Consider the following 19,457-nt stretch of genomic DNA (forward strand, 5'->3'; position numbering starts at 1 on the left):
GAGAAGAACCCTTTCCTATGTTGTGTACGGAATTTTCTCTCCTCTAGCCTCAGTGAGTGCCCACGCGTCCTATACAGAGTTCTTTTAATAAACAAATCCGCTGCTAACTCCTTGTAATGACCCTTTACATATTTGAAGATATTAATAATGTCTCCTCTTAGTCTCCTCTTTTCTAGTGAATACATATTTAATTTAGTAAGCCTCTCCTCATATTCCAGTGTCTCTAACCCTTTAATCAATTTAGTAGCTCGTCTTTGAACTCTTTCTAGTTCCCCGATATCCTTTTTGTAATATGGGGCCCGGAACTGAACGCAATATTCCAGGTGTGGGCGTACCAATGATTTGTACAACGGCAGAATTACATCCTCATCCCTGGTGTCAATGCCCCGTTTAATGCACGCAAGCACTTTACTTGCCTTCTTTGCTGCAGTTTGGCATTGTGTACTGTTACTAAGCCTATGGTCTATGAGCACCCCAAAATCTTTTTCCACCATCATTACCCCTAGACTTTCTCCATCTAGAGTGTAGGATGCAAGTGTGTTTTTTGTCCCAAAATGCATAACTTTGCATTTTTCTATGTTGAACCTCATTTTCCATTTAGATGCCCAAATTTCCAGTTTAACTAAGTCATTCTTTAGAGACTCCACATCGGTTTCTGAGTTAATTACCTTACACAGTTTAGTGTCGTCTGCAAAGATTGACACTGTGCTTTCCAGGCCTATTCCTACATCATTGATAAATATAATGAACATCAGTGGGCCAAGAACGGACCCTTGTGGTATTCCGCTGACTACTGGTGCCCAGCTGGAGAACATCCCATTGACCACTACTCGTTGTACCCTGTTATCCAGCCAATTACCTATCCATGTACAAATAGTATTTCCTAGGCCAAGTTCCCTTAATTTGTGGACCAGTCTCCTATGTGGCACTGTATCGAAAGCTTTTGCAAAATCTAAGTAAACCACGTCCACTGCTTTTCCATGGTCAAGATTCTTGCTCACTTCCTCGTAGAAGCTAATTAAGTTGGTTTGACATGATCTGTTCCCTACAAACCCATGCTGACTTTTAGTAATAAACTTAGTTGCCTGTAAGTGCTCCTCTATGCTATCCCTCAAAATGCCTTCTAATATTTTACCCACTATAGAGGTTAAACTAACTGGTCTATAGTTTCCAGGATTATTTTTAGTTCCCTTTTTAAATAAAGGCACTACCTCAGCTATGCGCCAATTCTTTGGTACCATGCCTGATCTAATTGAACTATTGAAAATCAGGTATAGGGGTTTTGCTAGCTGTGTCCTAAGCTCCATAATAACCCATGAAAACCGTCTGGGCCTTGTGATTTATTAATCTTTATCTTGCTTAGCCTCTTCAGGACTACTTCCTCACTTAAACAGGTATCTAGCCAAGAGTCATTACCTTCACTGTCGTTAAGCACTACTGTCACCTGTACATCCTCCCTGGTGAATACTGACGGAAAAAAATTGTTCAATATTTCCGCTTTTAATTTGTCATCGTTTGTCAATGATCCCAATTCATCTTCTAATGGGCCCATGTTCTCCTTCTTCAACCTTTTGCTGTTTATATATTTATAAAACTTTTTAGGATTGGTTTTACTCTATAGCGATTTGCTTTTCGTTTGCAATTTTAGCAGCTCTTATTACTTTTTTGCATCTTTTATTGCATTCCTTGTAAAACCGGAATTACTCCTCCCCTCCATTAGATTTAAATGTTTTAAAAGCATGCCTCTTATTAGCCATTGCTTCTTTGACCTCCTTATTAAGCCACATTGGCGTTTACTGCTCATTGGAATGAATTTGTGAATATTGCTTTCAAGCAACCCTTTTAAAGCATCCCACATTTCCGAAGTGTCCTTGCCATGAAACAACTCTTCCCAATCAATGCCGTTTAGTGGCCGTCTCAGCATGTTGAAGTTAGCTTTTCTAAAGTTGAATGTTTTGGTTGCTCCTTTATAGCTATTTTTCTTGAAACTGATGTCAAAAGTGATCATATAGTGATCGCTGTTTCCCAAGGTTTCCCCAACTTTAGTGTTTGATATTATGTCCACGTTATTGGTAATTACTGGGTCCAGAATAGATTTACCTCCTATTTGGGTCCTCGAATAATTGAGTCAGGAATTGATCCTTCAATGTATTTAAAAACCTGCTGCTCCTAGTTTTTAAACACGAATCATTCCTCCAGTTTATATCAGGATAGTTAAAGTCTCCTAACACTAGGATGTCCCCCATTCCTACTGCTTTTTCTATTTGCTGTAAGAGTTGTTCCTCCTCATGTATGCAGATATCCGGTTGCTTGTAACACGTGCCAATGACTAGTTTCTCTGCTTCAGTGCCCTCACTTGTGATCTCAACCCATAGCGACTCCACGTTATCTCCAATCCCCTTGTAGATAGTATCTATTATGCATGGTTTAAGAGATGCTTTAACGAAGATACATATCCCTCCTCCCCTTTTGGTAGCCCTATCCCTCCTAAAAAGAGAATAACCCTCCAAAAACGCAACCCAGTCGTGAGAGTCGTCCCACCATGTTTCCGTAATAGCTATAATATCGTATTGGAATTTTGATACAAGACATTCCAATTCTCCCATTTTACCCGATAGGCTTCTTGCTTGTTTTAAAGATATCTTTTCTGTATTTAGATGTGTCCTTCTAGAATTACTTTTACCTATTTTTAATCTCGACTTGACTACTGTAATGTCCTCCTCACTGGCCTCGCTTGCTCCCATCTTGCTCCCCTCCAATCTGTCCTGAACTCCGCAGCTAGGCTTATCTTCCTCTCCCGCCGCACCACATCTGCCACTCCCCTTCAACAAAATCTACACTGGCTCCCATTCCCCTACAGAATCCTCTTCAAACTCCTCACCCTCACATACAAGGCCATCTCTAATTCCACTGCTCCCTACATCTCCAACCTCCTTTCCCTTCATACTCCCTCCCGCCCCCTACGGTCGACTAATGACCGTCGCCTCTCCACCGCCCTGGTCACTGCTTCCCATGCACGAGTTCAGGATTTTGCCCGTGCTGCACCCCTTCAGTGGAACGCACTCCCCTGCTCCATTAGACTCTCCCCAACCTTGCAAAGCTTCAAACGGGCACTAAAACCCCACCTATTCATCAAAGCATACCCTCCCGATGCATAACCCAGTGCTGAAGCCGTGCCTCCACCCCCCTGCCTCATGCCGTGAACATCTCAGCTTTGCTTGCATACTGCCATCAGGCTACCTCCCACTTGCCTGCACCTCTTGTCATCTGTCTGTCGCCCCTCCCCATTAGATTGTTAGCTCTTCAGAGCAGGGCCCTCTTTCCTCTTGTTATCTAAGCCCTCGTCTCAACACATTTCACTCACAGCTCTCCCCTACTCAACGACCATCTTTATCCTACTAGTAAAGGCTCATCTCCATCTATGGCCACCAGCCTCTAGTAGTACGATGATCACTCCCTCGATACTTACATCTTAGCTGTATTATGTCTTGAGAATGTGTGGTGCTCTGTTACCTGTACTCTATTTCTGTTATTTATTTACTGTAATGCAATGTTTTGTCCCCTGTACTGTCCTTTGTACGGCGTTGCGAAACACATGTGGTGCCTTATAAATAAAATGTAATAATAATAATAATCTCCTCCCTCCATTACCACCCCCATCATATTTAATACCTCCTTCCTCTCTACTAGCACAATTTGACGTAATAAGTTTTTCCAAGTCCTGCCCCCTGCTGCTAGTATCTTCCCTTATGCTTTGGAAATCCTTATCTATATTCCGTATTGTTGTGGAATATTCGTCCGTAGGTAATAAATACTCATCCGTAGGTAATAAATTCAGAATATCTCGGACAATACCAGTGTCCATAAATCCGGTGTCAACACCCAAGCAGATACCCTTGCCTGCTGATCTTTCGCTCCCCCCTTCTCCTCCCCCAAATTGTTCTTTACCCCGATCGTTACTGTTCTCCCTGTTTGTCCCGTAGATTCTAGCTAAACCCTCCCCCCAGGCTCCTAGTTTAAAAGCTCCTCCAACCTTCTAACCATTCTACCTCCCAGCACCGCAGCCCCGTCCTCATTCAGGTGCAATCCATCACGACAAAAAAGATGACGCCTGACTGAGAAGTCCGCCCAGTGTTCCAAGAACACAAACCCCTCCTTCCTACACCAGTCTCTAAGCCACACATTTACCTCCCTGATCTCCCTCTGCCTTCCTGGGCTAGCGCGTGGCACTGGTAATATTTCTGAGAATATTACCTTAGATGTCCTTGCCTTTAATTTCTTGCCTAATTCCCTATAGTCTTTCTTAAGGACATCCCACCTTCCACTAACTTTGTCATTGGTGCCAGCATGCACCAAGACCGCCGGGTCTTTATAAGCCCCTCCCAACAATCTATCTACCCGGTCCGCGATGTGCCGTACCCGAGCAACCAGAAGACAACAGACTGTACGGCGATCACGTTTCCGGTAACAGATTGCCCTGTCTGTTCTCCTGATGATAGAATCCCCTACCACCACAATCTGACTAGGTACCTTACTATCTTTTTTTCCCATCTGTACCGGAGGGACCGCTCCTCTGGTTGCTAGAGGAAACAGTCTCCTCCGGTTCCGTCATTTCCTCAAAGTCATCCCCAGAATCTTCGGCCAATCTGGTGAATTTATTGGGGTTTGGCAGATCGGAAATGTCCTATCTCCCCCTCCCCCTTTTCTTCTTCCTTCTAACCGTGACCCAACTGGCTACCTGATCCTCCTCATATACCAGTGCTCCCCCCTGCAACTCCTCCACCGTTCTATCTAAACTTTGCTCGAGATTGTGAATGTCTCTCAGTCGCTTAACGGTCTGCTCTAGATCAGTTACCTGGGCTTCCAGGGCAGCCGTTCGCTCACATTTCGCACAGATGTACCCGCACTCGGACAGTTGACCCAGGTGTGCATACATCATGCACGACATGCACTGAGTGAGATCCCCAATCTCGGCCCCTCCCATTTTTAATATGTGCTAACTCTCTGTTACCTTAAAAAGAAACAAACACGGGGACAATCTATATAAAAATACAATAAATACGGGACAAAAGACAATAAATGAGCAGATAAATAAAGGACAGAAAAGGATAAACTAAGTAGAATAAATTAAGTACGAAATAAAAAGTACCAATGAAGAAAAAAAACAGTAAGTGACAGTCGAAAAATGAAAAAAAATAAAAATTAAAAAGACAGGGGCAATCTATATGTATAGGACAATATATAAGAAACAAGGGGTCAATAAATAAAAAACTAACTGATAAGTACAAGAATTAAATAATAAAATGTTTATAGTTAAGGACAAGGGCAGACAATCACATATACAGAAAAGTTGGGAAGTTGATACTTATCTGCTCCCTTCTTATCTGTTCACAGGTTCACAGGTGCAGTGTCTCAGGCTCCAGGCACTGCTCCCTGCTCATATCTCCCCCCTGGCATGGCTCCCAGGTTCAATGTGCGGCCCTTCCCTCACCGCACTGCCCTCCGTCCGGCTTGTTACTGGTAGCGGCACTTGCACCTTACAGCAGGTGCTGCCTCTCCGTACCGTCCCTTCCCCGCTTGTGCGCGCGCTCCCGCACTCGCTCATTACTTCCGATTACGGCTTCTCAGCGTCTCTCAGCCTTACAGCGTCTCCTCTCACTCAACGTTTTGTAACTATTTGACTATGTAACTATGAATGCCATGTTGTGCGGCATGGTTGAGGTGTGAGCTGGTATGAATCTCACCATTAGTATTAAAGTAAATCCTTTCCTCGAAATGTCCGTCTCCCTGGGCACAGTTCCTATACTGAGGTCTGGAGGAGGGGCATAGAGGGAGGAGCCAGTTCACACCCTTTGAAAAGTCTTAGAGTGCCCATGGCTCCTGCGGAACCGTCTATACTCCATGGTACTGAAGTGGACACCAGCATCCTCTTCGGACTAGGAGAAAAGGATTTACCGGTAGGTATTAAAATACTGTTTTTTATATTTGAAGCCCAATTGTATTCTTCTGTATTTCAACCTTTCAATAAAAGTATAATTAAAAAAATAATAATAATAATAATAATAATAAAACATAATAGGAACTCTGACACATGAACATAGGCATGTTCATTCGCTAGCAGGGGCATAACTGCAGCCTCTGCACTCAGTGCGACTGTTTTGGGACTCAGCAGAACAGACATTGGACAGCTCCATGTACCGCGGTGCAGCACTACTAACGAATTGCTGACAACCGCACGCGGCCAGGTGCAGATGCACACTCCCGGTTTCCCCTATCAGATGCATGATCTGATTTCTGGAGGTTCCCTAGCAGAGCAAAAGCACTGGCAGAGTTGGAGACAGCTGGAAGTTTTTTAGTCAGACCAACAGCCATTAAGTCCCCTGCACTAATAAGGTAAGCAACGAGGCAGCATTAATATTAAAATCAATGGTATTTGTTTCTTTGGGGAGATGTATCAAAGGCATTTTGTGTAAACTGAGGTAAGGGAAGCGACATGAGCTGAAATCTTCCTTTAATGTACCAACACACATACGAAGTATTAGGTTAAATACCAGTAGTCCCTCTGGAAATATCAGCGCTACTATACAATTTCAATGGTGGCAGTAATTCATCAAAATTTACTAAGTTAGATGTACTTATCATTCTGCCTTTCAGCCAGGAAACATTTTGACAGGCCCCAGTGCCACTATACGAGGTGCCTTATGCGGAATTATGTAACTGCCCCAAGCGCCCCCAGCAGATATTGTTTCATGCTTGCACACTGGCTCTCTGATGGTCTCTAAGTATTAAGTGGCCCCCATGAGAAATAGTTGCCCACCCCTGTCTTAGAGGGTAAAAGGTGTCTTTAAGGGGAGGGGGTGCCATCTAGAGTGCCCATAAATATTTTGCCAGCCCTCAACTTGAATACCATTTTATCCAGACAGTTTCTGTTTGTAATTTTCTTAAAATGTCTGTGAATACAATTGAGACTAATATTCCATTTTGCAGTTATTACTGTGCCCTTTTAGATTCTGACTGTCGATCAGTCATCGATGGGAGTGACTTTATAATGGTGCGTAGAGGACCCCATCAGATTTTGCTCTGGGGCCCAAACATTTGTAGTTATGCCCTGGAGTGCCAGTTTCACAATGCGGTTTCACAATGCACCCAACACCCTGTTTAATTTTTGAGGATGAGACACATGAGCCATCACTGAAATTCGCCATACACACGTAAACTCAATTATTATAGCTTTTTCTGTTTGCACTTCTATAGACTGTGAAAGGAAATGATCAAGGGCCACATCCTGTGACACAGCCAGAAGCCATGTCAGACTGTTTTCCTCCCAGTTATGAAAATTTTGCTTATGAACACAGACAAATTAATGTGAGCTTCGTCACTTGCGAGCAGAACTGCATTTGCAGGAATATTTTGAAGGCTATCCTCACAACATGCCATTCAGTTATCCCAGTTGTGTTCATTAAGTTCTTGAACAACCATCATTTTGTATGGGTGGAACTTTAGATCAGCGTGTTAAATTTTCCTGTAAGTTCGATCAGACATCCCGAAAGCAGAAGCATGTTTACAGGCTGGGCATTTGGGAGATTGCACAATGGACTGTCTCACAGCACTGACCTTTTCTGGCGCCCGAACGCTCCGTAGAATTTTTTTAACATCGAACCTGTGGCCCTTAAATTTGCAACCCATAGCAATATGTTTTTTTGGTCCGGAACAGCAGCATTTCGACCGAGAGCGAAGCGGATTCGAAAAGCTCTCTGTGCGGCAATCACATTATCATTGTTTCGGATAAATGATTCAATAGCAAGCACACGGTGCACTCTTCTCCAAGCCATGACGGTAACTGAAAACAGTAAGGCACACGACCCGCCCCACTTCACTAGTGCTGAAGCAAGGGCTGAGCGAAATATGGGAGGTTTTCTTGCTGCACCCTGTATATGTCTGTATACCTCCTATAAATTACATAGTGCTGTGTGAAATATTGGCAATTTAAAAATGCTCAATGATCTTAATGCAGTAGATGAGGATAAGGCAGTAACCAAAATCAATCATCAACAATTACTAATGCACACAAAATTGATGTTTATACGTATAATACAGTAATATAACACAGGATATGACAAATAAGGCATCATGTGGTCGTATACTATGAGTTGCAGGTTAGGCAATACTTCAGCAGACTTATTTGTGTCACATGTCAAAGAGTTTGCATGTTTATCCATTGCCTTTTCCTTTTATTGTCACATTCTGGTGTGAACAAGGGTTCCTCCAGGCCATTACTTGGGAAGTTCCTGGCTTCCAGAGGAATACAGGGGCAGATTTATTAAGCTCAGTGAAGTGATAAAGTGGAAGGTGATAAAGGACCAGCCAATCAGATCCCAACTACCATGTCACATGCTGGGTTTGACAAATGACAGGAGCTGACTAGCTGGTGCTTTATCACATTCCAATTTATCACTTCACTGAGCTTAATAAATCTGCCCCACAGTTTCTTTATCTTTTACCCGCTTTGATAGAAAGAGTGACTGCCGGCAACAGATCATCAGTGGTGCTGTTGCGGAGATGTGCAGGTGCTTGGAAGGCATCTCTCTATTGTGCTGTAAGGGAATTGGAACAGGGACCTCCAAGCTTTCAAGTTTGTCATACTACAGCATAATGAGGAGTATCTTCAGCTGGGAAATACAGTATATTATGTTAGCTTTATAAGCATGTCAGCAATGCCTCCCCCCTTCTTGTCAATAACTAAACGTTCTCGGAAAATGTGCAGTTTAGAGCTAGTTATTAGTTGTAATTATTCTAACACATACTGTAGGAGGACAGAAATTTAGCTTGGTTTCTAATGTGGGCACAATAATCAGCCCTAGTAACTTCTTCAAAAGATACACAGTGGGCGATGTAGTTATATTATAAGCTAAATAAGTTAGAACATCACTTACAATATAAATAATACAGCCATAATAATGTGGGTGTAAAAAAGTGATTTTTTTTCACCTAGGTGAAATAACGGCCCTAATTGAATTCCCCCAATAGAGATGCATGCCAGCTTGCCATTGGTGAAATGCTCTCCTAAAAATGTTTGGTGTGATAATTTTGTGGACTAGGGGGCTTTATGTCTATGTACATGGTAAAAAAAAGAAAAAGAAAATATAACATAACAGTCTTGCCTATTATCTTACACAATTTCAGCGTGCAACAGCCCTAAAAATAATGTATCATTTTGTGCTATTTCTGCGTATGTAGGGGGTGATTCCGAGTTGTTCGCTCGCTAGCTGCTTTTAGCAGCATTGCACACGCTAGGCCGCCGCCCTCTGGGAGTGTATCTTAGCTTAGCAGAATAGCGAACGAAAGATTAGCAGAATAGCGAATAGAAATTTCTTAGCAGTTTCTGAGTAGCTCCAGACTTACTCAGCCATTGCGACCAGCTCAGTCCTTTTCGTTCCTGGTTTGACGTCACAAACACCCAGCGTTTGCCCAACCACTCCCCCGTTTCTCCAGCCACTCCTGCGTTTTGCAACTCGAACGCCTGCGTTTTTCCGCACACTCCCATAAAACGGACAGTTTCCGCCCAGAAACACCCACTTCCTGTCAATCACAATACGATTAGCACAGCGATGAAAAAGCTTCGTTATGCCGTGAGTAAAATACCTAACTTTTGTGTAAAATAACTAAGCGCATGCGCTCTGCGAACCTTGCGCATGCGCAGTAAGCGACTAATCGCAGTATAGCGTAAATCGGCAACAAAAGAACAACTCGGAATGACCCCCGTAGGGCGATGTGGTACATTCATTTAGAGTTATTGCTAAACAAAACTGTGGTCATGGGTTCATCTTAAATTAGGGCACTGTCTGTGTGCAATTTTATATGTTCTTCCACTCACACGCCGGAAAAAAAATACATACTGCTACAGTAGACTGATTAGCTTCGTACAAAGTGGACCCATTGGTTATGTTGTTGTATCAGTAAATTTAGAGTGTAAGCTCCACTGGGGCAGAGACTGCTGTACGGGTTTACATATTCTCTGTAGGGGTGTAGTATGGTTTGCCGGCGGTCGGGGTCCCGGCGACCAGCATACCGGCGCCGGAATCCCGACCGCCGGCATACTGACAGCTGGACGAGCGCAAATGAGCCCATTGTGGGCTCGCTGCGCTCACCACGCAGCGGACACGGCGCGCGTAGCGCGCCATGCTATCTATTCTCCCTCCAGGAGGGTCGTGGACCCCCAAGAGGGAGAAAAGATGTCGGTATGCCAGCAGTCGGGATTCCGGCACCGGTATGATGGTCGCCGGGAGCCCGGCCGCCGGCAACCTGAAGACCACCCCCCTGTACAGTGCTTTGTAAAATGAATGGCGCTATATAGTGCAAAACAATAGTTAATATATATGCATGTTATATGCAGTTTAAGTGATATACAAAGTCACATTCGTTTTTAGCTATGGGTACTGTCATTTGCTTACTATTTTGTTTGCTTGTGTGATGTGACCATTTTATTCACTTATTTACATTTAAAAATAGTGAAAGAAATTGTTTCCATGTTCTGCAAGTGCAGGATTATCTTACAAAAGCCATGTACTGTATGTGACCTGTGTTATTAATAACAGACAAATTTCGACATACATACTGTATGTGTATATGTGTGTGCCTGTTTGTGTCTGTTCAAAAATTCTCAAATTTAATTCAGTGCACAAAGTTAAGCAGTTTGATTTATCTATATATATATATATAAATGTGAAAGCCCTCACTCACTAATTCTCTTACTTCCCAATATGTTAGGAGGATGAAATCTAACATTCTTCAAGGGTGTGGTTCGCTGGGTCACCAGTATCTAGGTCCACCACTATTGGTCGACAGTGACTAGGTTGACACCTGAAATAGGTCGACATGGTCATTAGGTCGACATGGTTTAAAAAAAATTGGTGTAATTTTCTTCGCTCGCCATGCTTCAGGCAAGGTGCATTGCTCTGCTGCGCTCGGCACAGGTTACTATTGCCAATCGTAGTCCACCTGGATCGTAAAGTACGGAAAAGTTAAAAAACTAAATAAATGTGAAAAACATGTCGACCTTTTCATGTGTCAACATTTGCCATGTCGACCTAGTGACCATGTCGACCAATAGTGGTCGACCTAGTGAGTGTCGACCTAAAGACCGGATACCGGGGATAAAAAGGGGGTTGATATAATGATGTCATTACCGATGCGTGGCTTGTGTTGCGTGAACGATAACGCCCAAATGGACAATCGGATCAAAATTTGGATTGCACCTCCTGTGTGTAGAATTTAATAAACTACAAAAATGGTCCTGTCACTTTTTACCGTCTCTGCTACGGGTGCTCCTCCGTTAACGCCAAGTCCCACTGCATTAATATTTACTTACGGTACATTAAGAAGTCTCAAAATTACATCTCTATAGATTTACCAAATTTTTAACACATTTATATTTACAACCGTGAAAATCAGAAACTCCCGTGCGAAGAACGGGTAGAACAGCTAGTTTAATAAACAACTGTGGGGAGCTATTCAGGTTTGTTAGCAAATCAAAAAAGCTCACTAATGGGCAAAACCATGTTGCACTGCAGGTGGGGCAGATGTAACATGTGCAAAGAGGTTCAGATTTGGGGGGTGTGTGTTCAAACTGAAATCTAAATTGCAGTGTAAAAATAAAACAGCCAGTATTTACCTTGCACAGTAACAATATAACCCACCCAAATCGAAATCTCTGCACATGTTACATCTGCCCCACCTGCAGTGCAACATTGTTTTGTCCATTAGTGTGCTCTTTTGGTTTGCTAACAAACTTGAATAAGGCTCTGTGATAATAATATACGTTGATTATTTTGTAATGATTAATATTAGATATACCACTATTGAGGTAGGCAAACACCATCGTGTAAAGGAAAATATGCAATGTTAAAAAAAATAATAATAATGATTTGACTGGTTCTGTCTGAGTAAGTACCACATCAAAAGATCTGCATACACAAGCTCAAAACATATGTAAGAGTGTATAAAATTCCATATACAGGTACACCACCGATTTTCCGGCAACCGATGATCCGGAACCTCTTTTAATCCGGACAATTTTGATTTGTCCGGATTAAAGGGGGTTAGGGACATCCTTCAATCCGGAAAAATTTCTGCGCATGGACGTAACACGCAATACGCGCAAGTGTCAGTGGGTACAGCTTCCACGGACACTGCAGGTGACACAGCAAGCATCAGTGGGGCTGTTATGGCGTCCAAGGTCACAGCAAGTACCGCACATGGGCGGAACACACAGCCTGAGCCTGATACCTGTTTTGCTTATAAACAGTTTTGCATACACTACTGTGTTTATTCATTCATTAATATTATACTGTAGCATATATTTTACTATTTATTGCTTTAGAAATGTTCTGAAGGTGCAAAATTAGTTTCCACCGTTAATCCGGCAAAATCGATAATCCGGCACGGCACTGGAACCGAGGATGCCGGAAAATCGGTGGTGTACCTGTATTTAATAAATCAAACATTTAATTCAGGTGTAGGCCAAAAAACATGAAGACTTGCTGACCTATCTGGAATATACTGTAGATTAGATTAATTATACCACTTTCAAACAGAAAAGTCATTTCAATGCCGGGTAGTTTTGCCAGGACCTGCCTGACCCTCCTTTCACAGACAAGCAAATTACCGGGTCGAGAATTTCGACCTGGTAATTTGCAGATCAACACACAGAGCCGGCCATAGGTATAGGCAAACTAGGCAATTGCCTAGGGCATTTGATATGCCCAGGGGCATCAGCAGCTTCTGCTGATTAAAATGATATGCGGCATGCCTATATTCTGTGTGTAGCATTTCATATGCAGATACAGCCGCAGTCGTACACAGTATATAGGCATGCTGCATATCATTTTAATCAGCAGAAGCTGCATGTGCATCCTAGCCACATAGCAATGCAAATAAGATGCATTTTCATAAAAAAAGGTGCCCGACGTTAGCATTGAGGCAATATTTATGAGGACACATCTGTATCCAAGCAGAGGCAGAGGTCACAGTGTTAGTGGCAGTGTGAGTGCTGTGTGCATGTGAGTGGGTTGGTTGTGCAGTAGTGTTCAGAATATGTGTAAGGAGCATTATGTGTGTCATGTAAAAATGCATTAATAATATGCAACATATGTGTAAGGGGCACTATGTGTGTCATTATGTGTATAAGGGCATTAATAATGTGCGGCATATGTGTAACAGAGAACTACTGTATGTGTGTCATTATGTGTATAGGGGCACTAATAATGTGCAGCAAATTTGTAGGGGGCACTATGTGTGTCATTATGTGTATAAGGGCATTAATAATGTGCAGCATATGTGTAAGGGACATTATGTGTAAAAGGGCATTACTAAAAGTTGTCATAATGTGTAAGGTGCATTATGTTTATAAGGACATTAATAAGGTGTCTCATGTGTAAGGAGCATTACTGTGTGGAATGTGTGTAAATGCATTACTAATGTGTGGCATTATGCGTATAAGGTGCTCTACTATGTGGCGTTGCGTATAGAAAGGGCACTACTGTATCGTCTAATGTGAATAAAGAGCAATAGGGTGTGGTGTAATGTGAATAAGGAGCAATTCAGTGTGATGTAATGTGAATAATGGGCTCTACTGTGAGGAGTAACGTTTATAAGGTAAAGTGATACTTCTGTGGGATGTAATATGAATTATAGACACTTTTGCATGATCATATGTGAATAAAGTTGCAGTACTGTGTGACGTAATTGGAATTGGGGTTATTGCGTGGCCATGCCCCTTGCCAGCAAAAACACACCCCTTTTTGGGCTGTGCGCCAAATGTGCAAACTGTTCCTATTTAAAATATAGGGGGTACAAGGTCAGAGGCGGAACCAGCGGTGGTGCTAGGGGGCACCAGCCAAAATCTTGCCTAGGGCATCATATTGGTTAGGGCCGGCTCTGTCAACACAGGAATTTTGTCTGTGTGAAAGAGTCAAACCGGGTCGAAATTCCTGTGTCTCCGACCCTGGTAAATTCCATGGTCGAAGTCCCGGGAATTTCAACCCAGGTTGACCCTTTCACACAGAAAAAGGACCCGTGTTTTTCATTAAATTACCGGGTGGAACTGCTTCACCCGGTAATTTCAGTTTCTGTGTGAAAGGGGTATTAGATATTTTTTTTTTACTGACTGGTAACACAAGATTTTCTGGTAAATTGTTATTAACATTGAGTGTGATATTCTATGGAAAGATAGAAGAGTCAGTAATGGTAATATGTGTTATATGTGTAAGAGTGGAATTTTATATATTTCCCTCCCTTACTCTAGTAGGGGAATATTAATCCTTCAGTGACCAGGTGGAGTCACCAGAGCTGCATACAAACATGTCCTGGAGCCTTTCAGAGGAAGCCAGTGTCTGAATACTCCACTTCTGTTGTCTGAGAAAAGTGTTGTCCATATTTATAAGTTATTGTCTAAAAATTTCTCTCTAGTGTGTTCAAACCAGTCATTAAAGAGCAGTCTAATGGTAAATGTGCATTGTGCACTAAGATACTCAATTCCAGCATATGTATTCTACTGTACACTGTTCAAAGTAAAACATTTGGGACATTGCGTAAATTAACAATTAAAGTGTAATGTAATGCATGCTGTGACTGTTGTAATTATGAGGCTATTTAACTGTTTGTTTTCTTCTTTGTGCAGTTATCAGAATTCGTTCAAGCACAGCATCTGCATAGAAATGCTGTGCCAAGGCTATCACAAGTCGTTCTCAGAACTCTTTACTCTGATTCAGAAGTGGAATGCCTTAAGGGACGCTGGAGGGCCTGGGTCAGCCATATGGCAGAAAAAACCCTTGGAGGAGCAGCACGAGAAACTGGATCAACTTCAACACTTCCTGACCAGGGCTGAGGCAGCCCAACGAGCAGGTAAAATAGGGAATTCTGGGAAACAGAGCAGCAGGAACTGAAGCAGCAAGAGCCTGAGGCGAGGATTCTAAATTGTTTCATCTTTGAGTTTGAAACATTACTACAATTTAGCACATATCAGCTTTACTCTTATCAGCCGTATAGCAAGATAAGTAGTAGATCATAAAGTATAGTTAAAAAGGATAGTCTGGCATCAAACTGTGCTTTTCTAATCCTTTAAAACAAGAATCAAGGAGAGTAAGGGGTGCATATATTTTAACATCTCTTAAGGGAATATTTTTGTTTTATATGCACAAGAGGTCTGCTGGGAAGCTTATGTATGCATAGCATTGAGGCTGTGTCATTTTTTGTTCTGGTAACACTGCTGCATTAAGCAATATTGCAGTGCCATCATGTACGTTCAATATACACTGTGAAATGCAATGAGATAAAATCCAGGTGAAGTAATAAGCAGCTGCCCCAAATGAAATGCTATTCTTAAATAATATGCTCACTTTTCTTTCACATTACATATTAAAATATGTATTTATTTTGCACAGCAGATTTACTCATAACCATAATTTTCAGTTTTGCAGTAAAATGTCATCATTAGGCAAAGCACCTTGGATAGTTGTAATTGGTAAACGGAAACTGATACCACCTTGATAAGTATAAGTTATTTCACTTTTTCTCTAAAGTTAAATTAAAATATATAGGTACATGGTAATCAGTGCAAAGTTTATTTTGATATTTGTGTTTTTGTTATTGTAATTAGGAGCTGCTATATAGTTGGATTAGCCTAAAGCCGGGTACACACTGCTGGGCAACCTACCCAGTTGGCAAACAGCGCTATGTCACATACAAAACGCTACTTTACAGTGTTGTCTTCGAAAACACTGTAGCGTAGTATTTCATATGCTGATACAGCCGCAGTCGCACACAGAATATAGGCATGCCACATATCATTTTAATTGCAAAAGCTGCTTGTGCATCATATTCACACCATTTTGCAAATAGGACACATTTTAATGGAAAACGTTGCACGATAAGATGATTGGCCCTACCAAGTCTTGCAACGGCATGGTAGTGTCCCTCCTAGGATTATGGGAGGATAAGGCACAGAGATGCTGGGGCAGGAAGGGCGCACGCTCAAAAAGGGGGTGCAGTCCTGCCAGCATCACCAGCCCCCTCGGCATGACTAATGGGGACATGCCCCAGCCATGGTGTCAGTGATGAGGGAGTGCCCAACACCTGCGGAGGGGCTGGGCTTCTCTGAAGCTCTCCCTTTAATGTGAATAGATGCAATGCGCACATTGCGGTGGGCACGGAACTGGGCAGGCTTTTTATCAGGGCACTGCTAAAGGGGCAGGGCGCATTTTGCCCTTTAAAATCGGACAGGGTGCTGCTAAAACAGCCTAGCATGAAGACTAGCATGCTGTCACTAGAAGGGCTGTTTAACATGCAGGGAGGCTAGATGTGGACAGATCTGTTGCCTCGCCTTGTGATTTTTCTTAAGATATGCTACTTTAATCTGCTACTTTTATACAAATTCTTTTGCAGTAAAAAAAATTGGGAATCCATCCAGTTGCTACTCGTGATGGAGTGTCTTAGCCATGCTAAGCGAAAAGGGAAAGGTGTTTGAGGACACATCTATATCTTGATATGGCAATTAGGCACATCAGACAGACAATGTGGCTAACATGGCAGGATCAGTGTTTGCTCATACACAGTGCTCTGCCCTCTGTAGGACACTATATTGTACATGTATCCATTATGAATTGTCAGCATTATTTATTATTTTATCTATGTAGACATTAGGGGATAAATTTACCAAGTATCGGTTTTGGTTCTAAACTAAAACCATCAGTTACCAATGGACATCAACTGCGTTTCTAAAAACAGACTATAAGGTTTCAGCTTTAGTTGAAACCACACATATATATCAGTCAGTTCAAAACCGAAATCAAATAGAATAACAAAAATCAATGGCAACCACCCCAAACAAAAGCACTGCATAGGTTATAATCTTTGTAGGCTTCATTAGGGTAAAAAGCAAAGAAAGAGTTACATTTAAAAAATAAAAATGTGTGGGATTGCCCCCCTCCTCAAAACAAGTAATGTATGAGCCAGCATCCACTAATCCATCCGTGAGTTTGCAACACATAGGGGTATATTCAATTGCTGTCGAATTGCTGCAATTGTCGAAAAACTGGTAATTTTCGACACAAAAAACCTGTCTAATTGGATTTGACAATTCAATACAGTACTTTACGACAAAAAAACGTTTCATTTTCGACTTTTTTCAATTCGACATTTTTTCAATTCGACATGTCTGCAATGTTAAAAATGCGGCTTTTCGACAAAAGTATATTCAATTGAAGAATGTCGACTCGACAACAGTGCTTTTCGACAGTCATTTCGTCAATTTCATTCCGCCTAATTTTTCTGTCATGATCTAATAAAAAATTTTTAAAAGATGTTTTTTTTGGTGCTTTTTTGATTGCTAATAGCATATCTATTTATATTTGAAGGGATTATCTACTTGGTTTGTCTATTTATGAGCCACAAGTATTATTTAATAGATTTTTTAAAATAATATTTTTCTTTTTTTTACTGACTACAATAATATGGAGAGATCAGTGCATGTTTTTCAGTTGGAAGGGGTGTGAAATTGTTAAAAATCCTGAAAAAAATTGCGTGGGGTCCCCCCTCCTAAGCATAACCAGCCTCGGGCTCTTTGAGCCGGTCCTGATTGTAAAAATACGGGGGGTGAAATGACAGGGGTTCCCCCGTGTTTTAACAACCAGCACCGGGCTCTGCGCCTGGTCCTGGTGCAAAAATTACGGGGGACAAAAGACGTAGTGGACCCCCGTATTTTTAACACCAGCACCGGGCGCCACTAGCCAGAGAGATAATGCCACAGCCGGGGGACACTTTTATACTGGTCAATGCGGCCGTGGCATTAAATCCCCAACTAGTCACCCCTGGCCGAGGTACCCTGGAGGAGTGGGGACCCCTTAAATCAAGAGGTCCCCACCCTCCAGCCACCCAAGGGCCAGGGGTGAAGCCCGAGGCTGTCCCCCCATCCAAAGGCGGCGGTGGGGGGCTGACAGCCTTTTGTGACAAAAAAAGAATATTGTTTGTTGTAGCAGAACTACAAGTCCCAGCAAGCCTCCCCCGCAAGCTGGTACTTGGAGAACCACAAGTACCAGCATGCGGGGGGGAAACGGGCCCGCTGGTACCTGTAGTTCTACTACAAAAAAAACCCATATAAAAACAATACACAGACACTGTGATAGTATAACTTTATTACATACATGCACATCAACATACATACATACATACTTACCTATGTTGACACGAAGCAGTCGGTCCCTTTCTCCACGTAGAATCCACGGGGTACCTGTAAATTAAATTATACTCCCAACAATCCAGTGTAGATCGGTCCTCTTCTGTTTGTAATGCACGTACTTGGCAAAATAAAAAAATGAAAAACCCGGACCACGCACTGAAAGGGGTCCCATGTTTACACATGGGACCCCTTTCCGCGACTGGCTAGTTGTTAAAATACGGGGGAAATCATGTCATTTCCCCCCCCGTATTTTTACAACCAGGACCGGCTCAAAGAGCCCGAGGTTGGTTATGCTTAGGAGGGGGGACCCCACGCAATTTTTTTTATGATTTATTTAACACTTTTGTCCTGTCCATGAAGTCGAATCCTGGCCGCCCACTATTCGTCAATTGGTCCGTTTTTCGACAGCGGGACTGTCGAATCCGTTATTTATTGAATATGTCGAATTCGGGTCCCGGCTGGAGGGTTTCGACTATCGAATTGTGTCGAATCCAAAAACGGTCGAATTCACACCAGAATTCGACCGCAATTGAATATACCCCATAGCATAAAACCGTAGACTTTAATTAATATAGAAAAAGAATAACATAAAAATTATCTCTTACAATATGACAGAATTGGTAAGGCTTATCTGAGTAACATGTTCTCCAAACGTATTCCTCCACCAATAGCTGATCAACACACAACAACACCAAGAAGCCAACATGGGAGGCCATCCAACGCGTTGTACATCTTCCCCTATGAGAGTTTTTAAACCTAATGAATAAATGTCCCTGTTGCAATGTTTGTCTATTAAAGTACATAAATAATTATCCACCACAGAAATATATTTTTAATTTATCCAGAAATCTTCTTACAGTTTTATTATCATGTTTATTCATGCTAAACTAAACATCTAAAGTATATGTGGAACGTTTCATATATACATTAGGTATGTTTTGAAGGAAGTTGAAAGAGAGTGTGTGAGTAAGTATCAGGCTAATAAACATATATGGAATATGGCACTATTCAGTACGATGAGCAAGAAAAGAATAATGGTGCTATACTGCCAGCATTTATCCATATATTTTTCTATTGTCTAGCGAGTGTCAGTATTATTTCACTCCCTTTGTGTGATTTATTGTGACAAAAGAAGTTTGGTACCACAATTGTTCTTGTATGTGTGGCTAGGAAATGGGTTACTACATATGCTAGAAGTTCACAGTACATAAGGTTGTTGTGAGGG

General features: G+C 42.1%; 1 protein-coding gene across 6 annotated transcripts in view; it reads left to right on the top strand.

The window, feature by feature from the left end:
- Positions 1 to 19,457, top strand: part of TTC29 (tetratricopeptide repeat domain 29) — a 562,022-nt gene that overhangs the window by 112,207 nt on the left and 430,358 nt on the right. For all 6 annotated transcript variants that reach the window (XR_010177479.1, XM_063920589.1, XM_063920588.1 and 3 more), the window contains exon 4: positions 14,678 to 14,901. Coding sequence is in view for 5 of the 6 variants with exons in the window: in XM_063920589.1 (XP_063776659.1) it covers positions 14,678 to 14,901 (224 nt within the window). In the remaining variant the exon portion in view is untranslated. The remainder of the gene's footprint in view (positions 1 to 14,677; positions 14,902 to 19,457) is intronic.

This window comes from Pseudophryne corroboree, chromosome 1 (genome assembly GCF_028390025.1).
Source record: "Pseudophryne corroboree isolate aPseCor3 chromosome 1, aPseCor3.hap2, whole genome shotgun sequence".
Taxonomy (NCBI): Eukaryota; Metazoa; Chordata; class Amphibia; order Anura; family Myobatrachidae; genus Pseudophryne; species Pseudophryne corroboree.